This window comes from Diceros bicornis, chromosome 4 (assembly GCF_020826845.1).
Source record: "Diceros bicornis minor isolate mBicDic1 chromosome 4, mDicBic1.mat.cur, whole genome shotgun sequence".
NCBI lineage: Eukaryota > Metazoa > Chordata > Mammalia > Perissodactyla > Rhinocerotidae > Diceros > Diceros bicornis.
Genome location: NC_080743.1, coordinates 58,090,291 through 58,106,122, shown reverse-complemented (window position 1 = coordinate 58,106,122; position 15,832 = coordinate 58,090,291). Strand labels below are relative to the sequence as shown.

The following is a 15,832-nucleotide window of genomic DNA, read 5'->3' as shown; positions in this document are numbered from 1 at the left end:
TTCATCTCTTATGCTTTCTGCATCTTCTCAGCACCAGTGAGCAGCCCCCCAGCCTGACTTTGTACCTAGCAGTGGACGTGGGAGTCTAGGCTGGATGTAGGTTCCCATGGCAGCACATGTGCCCTTATGTGCCCATCTGCCCAGGGCCTTGCAGCAGCATTAGGGGACAGGGACTCTGACTGGCCAGGCAAGTTACTGCTCATCCTCAACCCTGAGGCTGGGCAGTGAGTCAGGAGGTGAGGAGGCAACTGCTGCCTGAGCTTACAGGTCTGAGTTTCCAGTAGAATGACCCCAGTTTTCCTGGGAGGCAGCTGGTGTTAAGGCTCCCAAGGAGAGAGGATTTAAAAACAACTACTGATGCCAGAGGTAGATCTTGGGTTGGCTCCCTCTTCTTTATGGCCCTTTAAGACTAGAGAACTTAGAAGTTAGACAAGTAGTACCTGGCTAGCCCCTGGCTCCATGCTCCTAGGTCTCATGCCTGCCTTCTCACTATGCACAAATTCACTTCATCCTCCCGACTCGGTCTATTCATTCATTTGACAGATGGCTTGAGTGCTAACCATGTTCTGAAGAGGTTTCCTCCTTCTGGCTTGGGTTGCTAGCCCTCTGACCATCTGAGTCTCTACCCTCTTCTCTCTGCCCTACCCAGCATAGTCAGAAGAGTAGTGCCTCTCCTGTTACCCTCACCTCTACTACTCTTCCACACCCTGCAGTCCTCTTCCTCTTTCCAAAGCTCTTGTCATTTTCAGAAAAGAGAACTGAGAGCTTCTGGCTTAGGGCGGAAGGGAATGTAGTGTGCCCTAAACCTGGGAAGTGGGGGGAGCCACCTGGGTCTCCGCAGCCTAGGTCTTCAGGGCCTTCACCCAGGCATCCCTGCCACATCTGACCAGGACGGAAGGCGGGACGGGAGGCCGCCTTGGACTTAAGGGGCCGCCCAGAGTGAGTGTCCTGCGGCATCGCCTGGGTGGTGGGAAGCTGCCTGGGTGTAAGGGGCCCTCCCAGCCGCCAGGGGTCGCGCTGCAGGCGGCTGGGAGTTGGGCAGGCGCTGCCAGGGTCACGGCCGCCGGCCGGGGAGGGGGGGTGGGGGGAGCGGCGGCGCCCGCGGCCCCGGAGGGGGGGGTGGGGGGAGCGGAGAAAGCGGGGCGCGCGGAGGAGCACCCGGCCCCCAGCGCGGCAGCAGCCGGGAGGATCGCGCGGCCCGAGCGAGCGGCGCAGCAGCTCAGTCCCCGCGTGGCGCAGCGCGGCGGGGACGCTGGGATCGCCCGGATCTCCCTCCACGGCGTCCCGCGCCCCGACGCCCTCGGCCGCCTCTTCTTCCTTCACTCGCCGTCCCGGCGGGAGCGGCGCCCAAGTCGGGTGGGCCATGTCCGGGGCCGGATAGCCCTACCGCCCGCCGGCCCGTCAGCCCGCCCTCCCAGCCACCCGCCAGCGGGCCGGCCGGCCGGGGAGCCGAGGGGCAGGCAGGTAGGGGCTGGACCGGGCGGGGCGGCGGGCGGGGAAGGAAGGGAGGGAGCGCCGTCGGGGCGGGGGATATCCCCCAGCTGTTCTCCGGCGCAGCACATCTGGTTCCGGTTCCTCTCTCCTGGGGAAGTGAAAGTGGAGGGGAGGGCACAGCCAGGAGTTAGCTAGCCGTGCCCATCACCCTGCACCCATCTGGCTCCCGCGTGTCCGGAGCCCCAGCACCCCTCCCTCAGGCTCGGGTCACGCGGCGGCCGGCGCTGCTGCAGTCACGTCCCCGGCTGCCGACGCGCCCGCTCCTCTCTGCCCTCCTGCTCCTTCCTCAGCCGCCTCCCGCTCGGCGCGCCCTCTGCCCCAACCCGAACTTCCCGTCGCCCGGCTTGTGGGCGTAGGGACCCGGAGTGGCGCCCGTGCCCCTTGCTTTCCCTAGGGAGAAAGGGCTGCCTTCTGCAGAACTCTTCTCTGGCTCGGTGAGGGGAGGCCCGGGTGCGCAGATCCTGCGGGTGAGGGCCACCCCCTCGTCCTTCGGCTCATCCCACCTAATGGCTCCTGCCGGCTGCCTGGGGCATAGGGCTCCCATTTGCCTCTAGTGGATGAGGGCCGGGGCTGTGCCCTAGAGCTAAATCAGGAGGCTGACACTGACTTCTGGCTTCACCTTCCAGACGTGGAGGCTAAATTTAGCTGGAGTTGGGGGGTGTGTGTGTGTGTGTGTGTGTGTGGCCAGAGGCAAGGCTAAGGACGAGCCAGCCTAGCTCGATGAGATTCCCTTGCTCCCTCTTCTCTGGGGAAGGGTAGGAGGTTAAGTTGGACTGTACACCCTGGACCCAATCTGAGCCTCCTCTGCCTTGCTGGAGGTCCCTCAGTCTAAGGTTCAGACTTGGCATGATACTGTGTTGGCACCTTCAACAATACCCCACCACCACCACCACACACACTTACACACCCATAGGCTGACTTCCGCTGAGCTGCAGCTTCCCCTCCACTGTTTCAGGAAGTCACCTCCCTTCCCCTCTGAAGCACCCCTCACGCCTCCGGTCCTCTGCTGCAAGCCACCCACCAAGCTCTTTCCCAGCTTCTGCACCCTGGGGATCCCCAGGACCCTTGGGGCTCCTACTCTCTGGGGTTGGGCCATGGAGGCAGGTGAGAACACAGTTACTGAAGGCCCATTGTGGGCCTGTTTCCGTCTCTGGGCTCCGTGGAGGAGGGCATGGGGATAACCGGGACTGTCTCCCACAACTGCTTTGGACTTAACTGGGAATAGACCTAACTGGGGATATCTAAGGACCCTGGAGGTGGGAGGGCACTGGTTTTTTTGTCGGGTTAGTGGAGTTAGTTTAGGAAAAAGGACACTTGAATCTGGTGAAAAGACACTAAAGCTTGGGTTTTGTGGACTTTCCTGGAAACCTATGGGATCCTCACAAAAACCGAGAGGTGGGCTCTTTAAGAACATTAGCTGGATCATGAGGTTCTTATGATGTCATAACTAGAGTAGGAAGGTCAGACACCCTGAAAAAGACTGTAAAGTTGGCATGATGTCATGGCCAGACTGAATGATGTCATTGCAGGCCATTACATAAAAGACTGTGATCTCTGTTATAACCCTGTATGTGTAGGGAGTGACAAAGGATGGGCCTTTAAAAGGGATACAGGAACAATACGATGTCAGAGCCCAGGTTAGCTGTGTGTGATAGAGTTTGGGTTCTTTGGGGAGAGAGCTGGTACCACTAAGAGGGAGGGTCCTGGTCTCTTTCAGGAGCTGTGGTAGGCTGTGAGGCCCTGGTGATGTCACAGGCGGGAAAGTTCGGGATTGGCTGACCACTGATCCTGCCTTTCCTTGAAAAGACTAGGAAGAGGAGGGGAGCAAGAGGGGCACCCTGGTTGCCATGGCAACCCCAGCCTTCCTTACTTCATCTCTCCCCCATTTGACTATTCCAGATGCAGTGAGTGAGGGGGGGGCCATGGCGGAGGAGCGGCCCCCCCGGCTGGTGGATTACTTCGTGATAGCTGGGCTTGCAGGGAACGGAGCACCCATCCCCGAGGAAACGTGGGTTCCTGAACCCAGTGGGCCCCTGCGCCCTCCCCGGCCAGCTGAGCCCATCACAGATGTGGCAGTCATCGCTAGGGCACTGGGCGAGGAGGTGCCCCAGGGCTACACATGCATCCAGGCTTCTACCGGAGGCCACCCCTTGGAACTCAGTGCTGGGCTCCTGGGTGGAACTCAACCCGTCATCTGCTACCGCAGGGGCCGTGACAAGCCCCCCCTAGTTGAGCTAGGGTGTGTGCCCCTCCCCATGCTGGCACCAGGGAAGGCTGGGAGGGACTCTGGGGTGAGGCAGGGAGAGGTAGGGGTATGGGATAAGGAATGGGCAATGAGAACAGGAAGAGAATGGGCTAGAGGCCAGGAAGAAGGGCCTGAGGTTGTATGAACTTAGTCCTCAGACAGATCTGGGTTCGTGTACTAGTGCTGCTACTTGCTAGCTATGTCATCTTGGGCAGGTTATTGAGCCCCTCTGGGCCTGCTTCCTCATCTGCAAAATGGGGAAAATAATATCTCCTCACAGGGTGGTTGAGAAGATTAAATGAGATCATCTGTATAAGGGACTTAGCACAGAGTCCATAAATGGTAGGTTTTATTCTCAGCATTTATTAATGAGTATGAGAGCCATGGAAGGCTTGAGGGGTTGTTACTGATTGAGAAGTAGAGCCAAGGGCAGAAGAGGGGCACAGGATTCTGGAGGGCAGAGTTCAGCAAGAACAAGTAGGCCTGGTGTTGGGGTTTGACGAGGCTGAGGGTGCAAGGAAGATAGGTAGGACTAAGTAAGCAGATCTGGCAGGACTGGGGTCTTTCTTGTCTGTCTTGAACTCTTGACATCTCTCTCTGCTCTCTGTGCCAAGGGTGTTGTATGAGGGGAAGGAACGTCCCAAGCCTGGCTTCCAAGTGTTAGACACGACGCCCTACAGCCACTCAGCCAACCTGGCCCCTCCAGGCCCTGGGCACCCCCGCACCTACCTCACCTACCGGCGGGCAGCAGAGGGGGCAGGGCTGCACGCCCTGGGCATCACTGACCTCTGCCTGGTGCTGCCCAGCAAGGGCGAGAACACTCCTCATACTTACTGCCAATTGCCCCGCAACCTCAACCCTGGCATGGTGAGTGGGGTCCTGGGGCCAAGAGCTGAGGCCTGCACCATCTTTGTGTGAGGGTGTGGACGCTGAGCACAAAGGACCAGGCCTCTAATGGCAGGGGTGGGCCCAGAGGGGTGCCTCTGGTCTTGGGGGACCAGGATTAGTGGGAGTTCTAAAGACAAAAGACCTCTTAGGGGTAGTGGAGAAAATGGACCCCAGAAACCTGTGTTAGCTGTGTATCTGCTTGTCTCTTGTCATTCCTGGGGCAGTGGGGCCCAGCAGTGTACCTGTGCTACAAGGTGGGCCTGGCCAAGGCCAACACTCTGGTGTATGAGGCAGGTGAGTAGCCCCTCTGTCTCTCCAACCCCTTGACCTTCCATGTCCCTCTGCCCTGGTGCCTCTTGACTGGCACTTGCAGCATCCCCAGAACTCACATACCCTTTGCCACTTGGCCCTTCTCTGGGATCCCCTGGTTTCTTCCCCTGGAGTCTGATGGACCATCCTCCTTTTGGGTACCCCCCACTCTGCTGGGGGTGCAGAACTGCTGGGCCGCTACCCAGAAGAGGACAATGAGGCGTTCCCGCTGCCCGAGTCAGTGCCCGTCTTCTGCCTGCCCATGGGGGCCACTGTCGAGTGCTGGCCTGCCCAGACCAAGTACCCTGTGCCCGTCTTCTCCACCTTTGTGCTCACGGGTGCCGCTGGTGATAAGGTGGGTGTGTGGAGCGTGGTAAGGGGTCCTGGCTATGCAGAACCCGCCTGACCGCCCCTCTGCCCCCTGCCAGGTGTATGGTGCCGCCCTGCAGTTCTACGAGGCGTTCCCGATGACCAGGCTGTCGGAGCGGCAAGCCCGGGCCCTGGGCCTGCTGAGCGCTGTGGAACGGGGCCGGGCGCTGGGGGGCCGAGCTGTGCGCAGCCGCCGCGCTATTGCTGTGCTGTCCCGCTGGCCTGCCTTCCCTGCCTTCCGCGCCTTCCTCACCTTCCTCTATCGCTACTCCGTCTCAGGCCCCCACCGCCTGCCCTTGGAAGCGTGAGCACGGCTCCCCTGACACTGGGAAGGGGTTATGAAGGGATCGGGAGGCCAGGAGAGATGGAAGAGATTAGGATGGAGCTGGGGGACAAGGTGGGCTGTAGTGTATAGTTGTACAGCTTGTCCACTGCAAAAATACCACTGGCTGAGGGGGTGAGTGGGGCCTGAAATCTAGTCTACACTTGCTAGCTAAGTCCTATCAGGGGGCTGTGCATACCCAGAGGGGATCTCTTTTGTGATTTGCACAAATTCTGTATATAATGGAGGCTCTGATGGCTGACACAGGTGTGGAGGTGGAGGTCAGGGAGGAATAAGGTTCTTGTGGACAGGTGGAGGAGAAGAGCAAATGTGGCGATGAGGTAGAATGAGGAGTCTGCCTCTGACCGGGATCCCTCTCTCCCCCAGGCACATTTCCCACTTCATTCACAACGTCCCCTTCCCCTCCCCACAGAGACCCCGCATCCTGGTGCAGGTGAGAGCTGAGGCCCAGGGTGGGGCTGGATGTGAGGAGGGGAGTTGGTGGGGGCTAGCCTTCATCATCCTGACCCATGGCTCTTCTGCCTCTCAGATGTCTCCCTATGACAACCTGCTCCTCTGCCAGCCTGTATCCTCACCCCTGCCCCTCAGGTATGTGCTCAGGTTGGGGGGGGCTTTGATGACCAAGACATGGTAGGTGCTAGGCAGGTGGACACAGCTGTTGAGGTCTTTGCAGGCTGGGCCCAGGTGGTGTCTGTGCCAAGTGACTAGGGAAGGGTCTCCTGGTGACCCTTCCCCCATCTTGGCGTTGCCCACAGTGGTGCCAGCTTCCTGCAGCTGCTGCAGAGCCTGGGCCCTGAGCTGGCTATCACGCTGCTGCTGGCTGTGCTCACAGAGCACAAACTACTAGTCCACTCGCTGCGGCCGGACCTGCTCACCAGCGTCTGCGAGGCCCTGGTCTCTGTGAGTGTCACCCTGCCCAGCCTGCCTTCCCCAGAATGATCTTTCTGGTGCCCCCATCCCTGCCTGGACACTTCTTACCTTTCCTTCTTTGGGGCGGGTTCCTCTGCCTTCTTGGGCACAGCCTACAGGGACAAAATACAACTTCCATTGGGGGCTCTTCTTTGGGGCCCACCTCCAAAAGCTTCTCTCAACAGGCACCCCCCCAAGGCCAATGCCCCTTCTCTCTCCTGTGCACCCCCACTGCTGCCCCAACCCCCTGCTCACTGGTTCTCATTCCCTGGTGCTTCAGATGATCTTCCCACTGCACTGGCAGTGCCCCTACATTCCGCTGTGCCCACTGGTGCTGGCGGACGTGCTGAGCGCCCCCGTGCCCTTCATTGTGGGTATCCACTCCAGCTACTTTGATCTGCACGACCCCCCTGCTGATGTCATCTGTATTGATCTTGATACCAACACGCTCTTCCAGTAAGAGGGCCAGGTCTCATTCAGGGGGCTTTGGGGAGGGGGGCACCAGAGGGCTGGTGTGTGGAGTGCTACCTGCTCAAAAGGAACCTCAGGCAAAAAGTAGAGGAGGCTGGTGAGGAGCTCCATCGCCCTTTCTTCCTTCTGCTTATCTCACAGGACTGAGGAAAAGAAGCTCCCCTCCCCTCGGAGCCTGCCCCGCAGACCCTACAAGGTTCTGCTGTCTACACTGACAAACCTATACCAGCAGCTGGATCAGAGTGAGAAGCCTGGGTGGAGGTGGGAGGCTGGAAACTGTCATTGATGTTAAACCTCCAGTTTGGGGAGGTTAGAGGAGTTAGGATTTCATTTGGTGGACATGAGAGGAATTCAAATTCCAATTTAAGCAAGAGGGAGGAGCATACAATATTAATATTCCTAAATATGTTGGGAAGCTCAAGCTTATCATTGGGGAGGCTCAAAACTGTTACCTCGGGGTAATTTTTTAGCCAGTATTGGTGCATGGTCTCTTAGAAGCTGGAGGTGGTGAGGCAGCAATGGAGACCTCTGTGTAAAGAGCAGGGTTGAGGCAAGCTCTGCGGGTGCCGGCCCTGACTCTCAGGCTGCCCTGGTCCCCAGCATATACTGGACCTGAGGAGGAGGCATCCCTGGAATTCCTGCTGACAGACTACGAGGCAGTGTGTGGCCGCCGGGCCCGGCTGGAGCGCGAAGTCCAAGGAGCCTTCCTCCGCTTCATGGCCTGTCTGCTCAAGGGCTACCGGGACTTCCTGCTCCCCCTCACCCAGGCCCCTTCTGAAGGGGCTCGCGATGTTGACAACCTCTTCTTCCTGCAGGGTAAAGAGGGCCTGTCTCTGCTTGGGGAGGATGTCACAGGCGGGGTGGCCAGGGGCCCAGCTCCATGTGGAAGCCGGGGGGGACTGGGAACCACTCAGTTGTTCATTCTGTCGCTCGGCGAACGTTTTTATGGGCACCAGCTTTGAGCCATACACTCTTCTGGGCTTGGAGGGAGTAAGGATACAAAGGTGAACCAGATGTGGCACTGCCTGCTGGTAGCCCTGGGCTTGGGGTGGGCACAGTGATGCCTGTGGTGAGCTGCCCCCATGGGCAAATCTCTCTTCAGGGACCCTGCCCTTGGAGAACCCCCAGTCTGAGGCAGTGGGTGCAGACAGACAAAAGGAAAGGATTCCATGGGACCATGGTGCTGGGGGAGCTGAGCTGGTGGGCTTGGCGTGTGGGGTAGTTGTGCCAGAAGGGCCAAAGAGATGATGGCTTTGATAATGCCAAGTGGAGCCAAGAAAGGGGTTCAGGAGGGTGTGGCTGTGGTAGGAAACCCTGGTAACCTTCCTCCCCTGCCCATTCTCATCTCCTGCAGGCTTCCTCAAATCTCGGGAACGCTCCAGCCACAAGCTGTACTCTCAGCTGCTGCGCACACAGATGTTCTCACAGTTCATCGAGGAATGCTCTTTTGGTTCTGCTCGGCATGCTGCCCTCGAATTCTTTGACTCTTGTGTTGACAAGGTATTGGGCATCGTCCCTTCTCTTCGTGCCCATTGCCCTCTGCTCTCTTCCTGGCTGTCTCTTACCCCAGGGCCACTATAAATACAACTAACTCTATATCTTATCTGTGACGGGGATAAGGTGCCCCTGGAACTATACAGTGCACAGCCTGGGCACCCACACATGACTGGCTTCATATACACACCATGTTCCTATTCCTGACTCCACCCTCCCAGCTATATCTCCAGGGCCCTGGTGGAGTCTGGGCCCACTTACTCCCTCCCTATGGATGTGCTTTCCAGGGAGATGCCATCTTCTGGACCCCCTGGCCCTGCTCCATGCCCACTGTCTTCATGCTCACTCTCTTACCATCCTACTCCAGGTCCACCCAGAACAGGAGAAGCCTGAGCTGACACCCTTAGTGGAGCTGGAGGAGCTGTCAGGAAGTGAGCTTACTGTCTTTATCACACCTCCTGAGGAGCCTCCGGTGCCAGAGGGCAGTGAATCCATTCCCCAGTACTGGTGAGAGCCTCTTGTCCCCTCGCTTGTTCCAAGGACCCATAGGATGGCTTAGTGCTGACTGATCCTAATGTTGCCTCTCTCTACCCCTCCAGCTATGATGGGTTCCCAGAGCTACAGGCTGAGCTGTTTGAGTCTCCTCAAGAGCAGCCAGGGGCTCTGCCTGTGCCAGGCCCATCCCGTAGTGCCCCCAGCAGTCCTGCCCCTCGCCGTACCAAACAGGTAACCAGCAGGTGGGGCCCACAGAGGCATCTGGCTCAGACTGAGGGCTGCTGCTTCAGTTTCTTCATCTGTAAATTGGTTATGATAGTACCTACCCCATAAGGTTGTTAGGAGATTTAAATATGCCTGGAACATAAAATGTTAGTGTCATTATCATCATCTTCCTTCTCTGAGCACTCTGGGAATCCAGGGGTTTGCTGACGCTTCCAGGGCACCTGCTCATGCTCAAGGGCTAAGCGTCTTTGCCCAGGGCTCCAAGGCTGAAGCCTGTGTGTGTAGCATCCCTCCTGCCTCCTCAGAGCACAGACCCTTCCTCAGGGAGGTGTTGCTTCTCCCACACCATTTTAAAACCTGCCGTGCCCTGGCATTGTACTCATCCAGGTGTGTCCCCTGCCCCACCTAGGAGATGAAGGTCGCGCAGCGGATGGCACAGAAGTCAGCAGCTGTGCCCGAGCTGTGGGCCCGGTGCCTCCTGGGGCACTGCTACGGGCTGTGGTTCCTGTGTCTGCCTGCCTATGTGCAGTCAGCACCCTCCCGGGTGCGGGCACTGCACACGGCCTACCAAGTGCTGCGCCAGATGGAGAGCCGCAAGGTGGTGCTGCACGACGAGGTGGGCATCGGCACCTAGTCCAGGGAGGCTTGTGCAGCGCTGGTGGCTATAAGAGGGAAACCTGGTGGAGACCAGGGAAAGCAGATGGGGAGCGGAGCCACAGCCCCTGAGCTGATGCTCCATCACGTTCACTGAGTGAATGAGCTTGTTCAGCGCATGGCAGTGGAGACTGCAGGGTGGCAGGGTCAGCAGGAAGGGCGGGTGGCTCTGAGGCAGCCCCAGGAGCTGCTAGGAGCCAGTGAAGTCTGTGAGACTTGGGAAGGCTGGTAGAGGAGGCTTGCTGAGACTTGAAAATTTAAGAGGAGTGAGTCCCCTCTGATCCTGCGCCTCTCCTGGCCCAGGTGTGTTACCGGGTGCTGATGCAGCTCTGCTCGCACTATGGGCAGCCTGTACTGTCTGTGCAGGTCATGCTAGAGATGCTGCGAGCAGGCATTGTGCCCAACACCATCACCTACGGCTACTACAACAAGGTACCTAATTTGGGGTTAAGGGTGGGATGGCAGCCTGTGCCAGGTGTTTGTGGGGGGAGGATGCTGCTCCCTGACACCTGCTGCTCTCCCCTCTCCTTGGAGCTTGGGCCTGTACCATCCAATAGGTCCTGTAACCAGTGTCATCCATGTGCTGCTGTAGTGCCTTAGCATCTACAGAGGGTTTTCTCAGACTTGCTGCTTTGATTCTCACTCATAACAGCCCTGACAAGGAGATTGGGCAAGTACTGCCACCTCCCAATAATAGCGAATAGTGTTAGCCAATGTGCCAGGCACTGTTCCAAATACCTTACACATTTTAAGTCATTTTATCCTCACCACAGCCTCATGGGGTAGAATGGTGATTATCCCCTCCTTAAAGATGAAGCAATCTGGTTACAGAGAGTAACTTGTCCAAAGTTCCACAGTGAGCAAGTTAGGGAGTTAGGACATGAGCACAGGCATATCGATGCCTCCTGAATTCAGGCCCTTAACCATGATACTATACTGCCTCCTGTTTTTTAGATGAGGAACTTTATGACCAAAAAAAGTGAAATGATTTCTTCAAAGCCATATAGTTTATAAGTAGCAAAGTCTGGATACAAATTGTCTCCACTGCTTCTGGCTTCGTCTAGACCCCCTGAGAGGTGGCTGCTTCTGGGCTCTTGTTCAGAAGACAAGCCATTGGTAGGACAGTCCTAGGCATGATGTCTGGAGAGGAAGGTGGTCCCTGGGGCTCCTGGACAGGCAGTGGGCATCAGGCTGGGGTAAGGGTGTGGAAGCAGGCCATCTTGATGGGCACTGTGCTTTGCAGGCTGTACTGGAAAGCAAGTGGCCGTCTGGTACCCCGGGTGGGCGCCTGCGCTGGGCCAAGCTCCGGAACGTTGTCCTGGGGGCTGCTCAGTTCCGCCAGCCCTTGAGAGAACGGTGGCAGCAGCGGCGGCAGCAGCAGCAGCGGCAGCAGGCAGCAGCACGACAAAAGGCAGGCAGCTCCCAGACAGGTGGGTAGGGACTGGTGACACGGCTTGGGGATGGAGTAGCCAGGGTCAGGCAGGGAGAGGCATGGAGCGCTTGGGCTGGCCTAGTGATTGGCATTGGGTGTTCTGGGGATGGATAAAGTACACTTGGCTGACAACAAAAGAGATGAAGTTCTGCAGGAGGAACCCTAGAAACGCAGGTCCAGGCAAGGAGCTCTGGTTTGGAATAGGGGGCTAGGTTTCTAGCTGGCTACCTTTCAACCCCCTCCCTGTCTTTTGCAGAACCCCCTCTGGAGCACCCCTCCCCTACCCGCCCCCTTCAGCGCCAGACTACTTGGGCTGGGCGAAGCCTGCGGGACCCAGCCTCACCCTCGGGGCGCCTGGTGAAGAGCGGCAGCCTGGGCAGTGCCCGAGGGGCACAGCCCACTGTGGAGGCTGGCATAGCCCACAGTGAGTGCCCTTGTCTGACCCACCCCCCAGTCGGCTTTCCTAACCACTTGCCAGTGAGAGGGGGGAAGACTAGAGCCAGGATGGAAGGGTGGCCCTCTGTGGTGGGTACTGTAGACTGAAGGAACCTTGCCCAGAATGCCGTCATGGTGGGGGTTGTGATGCCAGAGTTGGTGCAGCCAGGAATTGTATTTATTCAATTTCTGGGGGAGGGGCTGGGCTCCTTCTTCCCTGACTCTTTTCTGCCCTGCAGTGATAGAGGCCTTGGGGGTACTGGAACCCCGGGGATCACCTGTGCCCTGGCACGATGGAAGCCTCTCAGACCTGAGCCTGACCGGGGAGGAGCCAGCACCTGGAGGCAGCCCAGGGGACTCTGGCTCAGCCCTAATTACCCAGTCTACTGAAGCTCTGGAAGGGCTAAGTGGGCGGGTACCCAAGGCTGGTGGGCATCAGGATGAGGCCAGCACCCCCCGACGAGGGCTGGGTGCCCGCCTCCAACAGCTGCTCACTCCTTCCCGCCGCTCCCCTGCCTCTCGCGTTCCCCCACCTGAGCTGCCCCCTGACCTGCCTCCCCCAGCCCGCCGCAGCCCCATGGACAGCCTTCTGCGCCCCCGGGAGCGCCCTGGATCCACTGCCTCCGAGGTAGCCAACAAGGGGAGGGTCCAGACATTTTAGCACCAGGAGGCCTAGGGAGAGGCTGCTATCTAGGAGTGTCCAGAGGGGCCTTGAAGGGTGGTTGAAGCCAGCATCCTGGGTGAAGAGGACTATAGGGTTGGCTGACCATGCTTTCTCGTGTAACGGCAGAGCTCAGCCTCTCTGGGCAGTGAGTGGGACCTCTCAGAATCTTCTGTCAGCAGCCTGAGCCTTCGCCATTCCTCAGAGCGCCTCAGTGACACCCCTGGATCCTTCCAGCCACCTTCCCTGGAAGTAAGGATAACTCCTCCCATGTAGATGTGCTCGAACACACACATACACCATATCCACTCACTGTCAAAGGCAGGGGCTGGGGAGGAGGTGGAAAGAGGTGGGGCTGGGATTTGGAGGTAGGAGGGGCTAGGGAAGGAACATGGGCTACTGAGCCTGGAGGCTAAGCAGGGCCTGCTTCCTGGGGTCTCTTTGCCTGCAGATTCTGCTCTCTAGCTGCTCCTTGTGCCGTGCCTGTGATTCGCTGGTATATGATGAGGAGATCATGGCTGGCTGGGCACCTGATGACTCCAACCTCAACACAACCTGCCCCTTCTGCGCCTGCCCCTTTGTGCCCCTGCTCAGTGTCCAGACCCTTGATTTCCGACCCAGGTGCCCAAAGCAGGGCAAGTGCTGCGGGTGGGACAGAGAGGTGGAGGTCCAAGACCTGACCCCTCCTGCTATCCCTCTGCAGTGCCCCCAGCCCCAAGCCTGCCCCTGCTGATACTGGAGGCAACAAAGACGCTCCTGTCCCTGGGGGCCCAGGACCTGTGCTCAGTAACCGCAGGCTCTGCCTTGCCCTGGATGAGCCCCAGCTCTGCAATGGGCACATGGGGGTAAGGGCTGGGCCAAAAGGGCACGAGGAATGGATGTGTGTGTGTGTGTGTGTGTGTGTGTGTGTGTGTGTGTGTTGCCCTGTTGGGGGGCCCAGCAGTACTGGGGAGAGATGGGCATTGAGGGCAAGGGGCATCCCAGAAGCTGTCGGACATGGTGGCTCAGTGGGAAGCGTGGCTCTGGGGATGGGGCCATGGTACATGTCCTCCACTGCCCTGCCCCTTTTTGCCTGACAGGGTGCCTCCCGGCGGGTCGAGGGTGGGGCGTGGGCATACCTGAGCCCCCTGGTGCTGCGTAAGGAGTTGGAGTCGCTGGTAGAGAACGAGGGCAGTGAGGTGCTGGCATTGCCTGAGCTGCCTGCTACCCACCCCATCATCTTCTGGAACCTTCTGTGGTATTTCCAGCGGCTGCAACTGCCCAGTATTCTGCCATGCCTGGTGCTGGCCTCCTGTGATGGGCCCCCACCCCCCCAGGTCAGTACCTCCATGTGGTCCTGCTTCCTGAGTGCTTCCCTCCTCAGCTCCCGGCTCCCTGTCTCTCAGTCCTCTGTGTCCTTGGCACTGTAGAAAGAGCATAGGCTTTAGAGTCGGTTGTTCCTGGTTTGACTCCTGGCCCTTTCACTTCACTACTCTGAGCCTCAGTTTTCTCGTCTGTCAAATGGCATAAGCACCCACCTCACAGGGCTGTTGTTAGCCACCTCGTGTAGCACCTGGGACCTAGATAGTGATTTGTTTATGTTCGTCTGTCCATTCCACCAGTCTTTATTGAGAATCTTTTCGGTTCTAGGCACAGTTTTAGGCACTAGGGATGTAGCAGATTACAAAACAAAGTCTTTGTTTTCAGAGAGCTTGCATTCTCGTAAGGGATGAGAGTTCCTTTCCCTCTTCTCTTTGGCTATGTCCTGTAATGTCCCTGTCTCTTGGAACGTCGCCTATCTATTTCCTGTGCTCTGCCTCCATTCCACGAGCCTAACTGTCTCCTTTATCTTGGCTCCCTGCAGGCCCCATCTCCATGGCTGACACCTGATCCAGCCTCTGTGCAGGTGCGGCTGCTGTGGGATGTCCTGACCCCTGACCCCAATAGCTGCCCACCTCTCTATGTGCTCTGGAGGGTCCACAGTGAGTCTGGTATTTGGCTTAGGGTCGGAAGGGGTGGGTCCCACACCCAGAGGGCTCAATAATCCTGGCTACCTTGCTTGCTTTCACCCAGGCCAGATCCCCCAGCGGGTAGTATGGCCAGGCCCAGTACCTGCATCCCTTAGCCTGGCGTTGCTGGAGTCGGTGCTGCGCCATGTTGGTCTCAATGAGGTGCACAAGGCTGTAGGGCTCCTGCTGGAAACTCTAGGGCCGCCTCCCACAGGCCTGCACCTACAGAGGTATGGTGCTCCATCTGGGAGGTCCCTGGCCTGCCCTGGGCTCCACACCTCCTTTCTCTCACTCACAGCCTTCTGCCTTCACTCCAGGGGCATCTACCGTGAGATCTTATTCTTGACAATGGCTGCTTTGGGCAAGGACCACGTGGACATAGGTGAGGGAGCAAGCAGGGGGCTGAGTGTAGGGATCTGGGGCCAGGTGCGGGAGGTTGGAAACTAATATTATTGACCTACCTCCACCCTCTTCCCTAGCGGCCTTCGACAAGAAGTACAAGTCCGCCTTTAACAAGCTGGCCAGCAGCATGGGCAAGGAGGAGCTGAGGCGGCGGCGGGCACAAATGCCCACCCCAAAGGCCATTGATTGCCGAAAATGTTTTGGAGCACCTCTGGAATGCTAGGGACCCTTAAGCTTCCCTCTCCAGCCTGGGGTGGGGAAGTGAGGGAGAAAGGACTCTAGAGATAACCTGCTTCCCTGTTCCTTTCATAGAGTAGGAACAGGCTAGGAAGCATGCCCAGCCATAGGCTCCGAGTTGGGGCAGCAGGAAGAGGGACCCACTATTACCAAAAGTCACAATTCCCCTATCTCCAACCTGCCCAATATGCTTATGCTGATGTTGGAGGAGGCCTGGGGGGAGCTAGCACAGCTCTGTTCCTCCCCATCTTATACCAGGAACTCCCCTCCAGGGTACCCACAGATCTGCGCTGCCCTGGTCATTTTATAAGTTTTTGTTTTAAAAAACAACTAGAAAGATACAGAGTTACTGAGCCTTTGTCCTGAATGGGAGGGAGGGATGTCATTCCTCACCAATGATGGTCCCTCTTCCCTGGAATTGCTGAAGAAGCCCAAGGCTCTCCATGCCTTTCTACCTTCATGTCTGTATTTTATTTTAAGTTATTTATTCTGGAGCCACAGCCCCCTTGCTTAAGAGGTTCTTATGGACGGTGAGAAAGAGAAGGGAAATAGGGCACCATGGTCCCGTGGTTTGTAGCTCCTTAGAAGTCAGGAGCTGGGAGCTAGAGGAGTCCCAAGCTCCCCTTAGGAAGAACTGGTGCCCCCTCTAGTCCTAATCCTTTTTGTCCGCTCCACCTTGGGGAATGCCTCACTCACCCAGGGCCCTGACTGTGCAATAAGGATTATTCCTTGTGAAGTTTTGTTGGATGTAAATATAGTAAAAGCTGCTTCTGTCTTTTTC

At 57.9% G+C, this 15,832-nt stretch overlaps 1 protein-coding gene across 4 annotated transcripts; it reads left to right on the top strand.

Annotated features, from left to right (window-relative positions):
- The first annotated feature begins 867 nt into the window (after positions 1 to 867).
- On the top strand, positions 868 to 15,832 carry DENND4B (DENN domain containing 4B). 4 transcript variants are annotated; one of them, XM_058539219.1, is made up of 28 exons: positions 868 to 939; positions 3,394 to 3,733; positions 4,354 to 4,606; positions 4,852 to 4,921; positions 5,122 to 5,291; positions 5,365 to 5,609; positions 6,015 to 6,081; positions 6,178 to 6,236; positions 6,404 to 6,548; positions 6,838 to 7,013; positions 7,170 to 7,270; positions 7,629 to 7,844; positions 8,383 to 8,528; positions 8,890 to 9,029; positions 9,122 to 9,248; positions 9,652 to 9,858; positions 10,200 to 10,328; positions 11,140 to 11,326; positions 11,585 to 11,752; positions 12,003 to 12,391; positions 12,554 to 12,676; positions 12,876 to 13,045; positions 13,128 to 13,269; positions 13,504 to 13,740; positions 14,268 to 14,385; positions 14,477 to 14,642; positions 14,730 to 14,794; positions 14,892 to 15,832. In XM_058539219.1, the coding sequence occupies exons 2-28, from the start codon at positions 3,417 to 3,419 to the stop codon at positions 15,035 to 15,037; spliced, it is 4,479 nt and encodes a 1,492-aa protein (XP_058395202.1). In that variant the 5' UTR covers positions 868 to 939; positions 3,394 to 3,416; the 3' UTR covers positions 15,038 to 15,832. The 4 variants fall into 4 exon arrangements, with proteins under 4 accessions (XP_058395202.1, XP_058395201.1, XP_058395203.1 ...); XM_058539218.1 differs by lacking the exon at positions 868 to 939 and adding an exon at positions 1,239 to 1,464; XM_058539220.1 differs by lacking the exon at positions 868 to 939 and adding an exon at positions 1,515 to 2,598 and having other exon boundaries at positions 10,263 to 10,328.

Coding starts and splice junctions, on each gene's coding strand:
- DENND4B (XM_058539217.1), top strand. Junction 13,270..13,503: donor TCTGCAATGGGCACATGGGG/GTAAGGGCTGGG, acceptor TTTGCCTGACAG/GGTGCCTCCCGGCGGGTCGA. Junction 14,386..14,476: donor TGTGCTCTGGAGGGTCCACA/GTGAGTCTGGTA, acceptor GCTTTCACCCAG/GCCAGATCCCCCAGCGGGTA.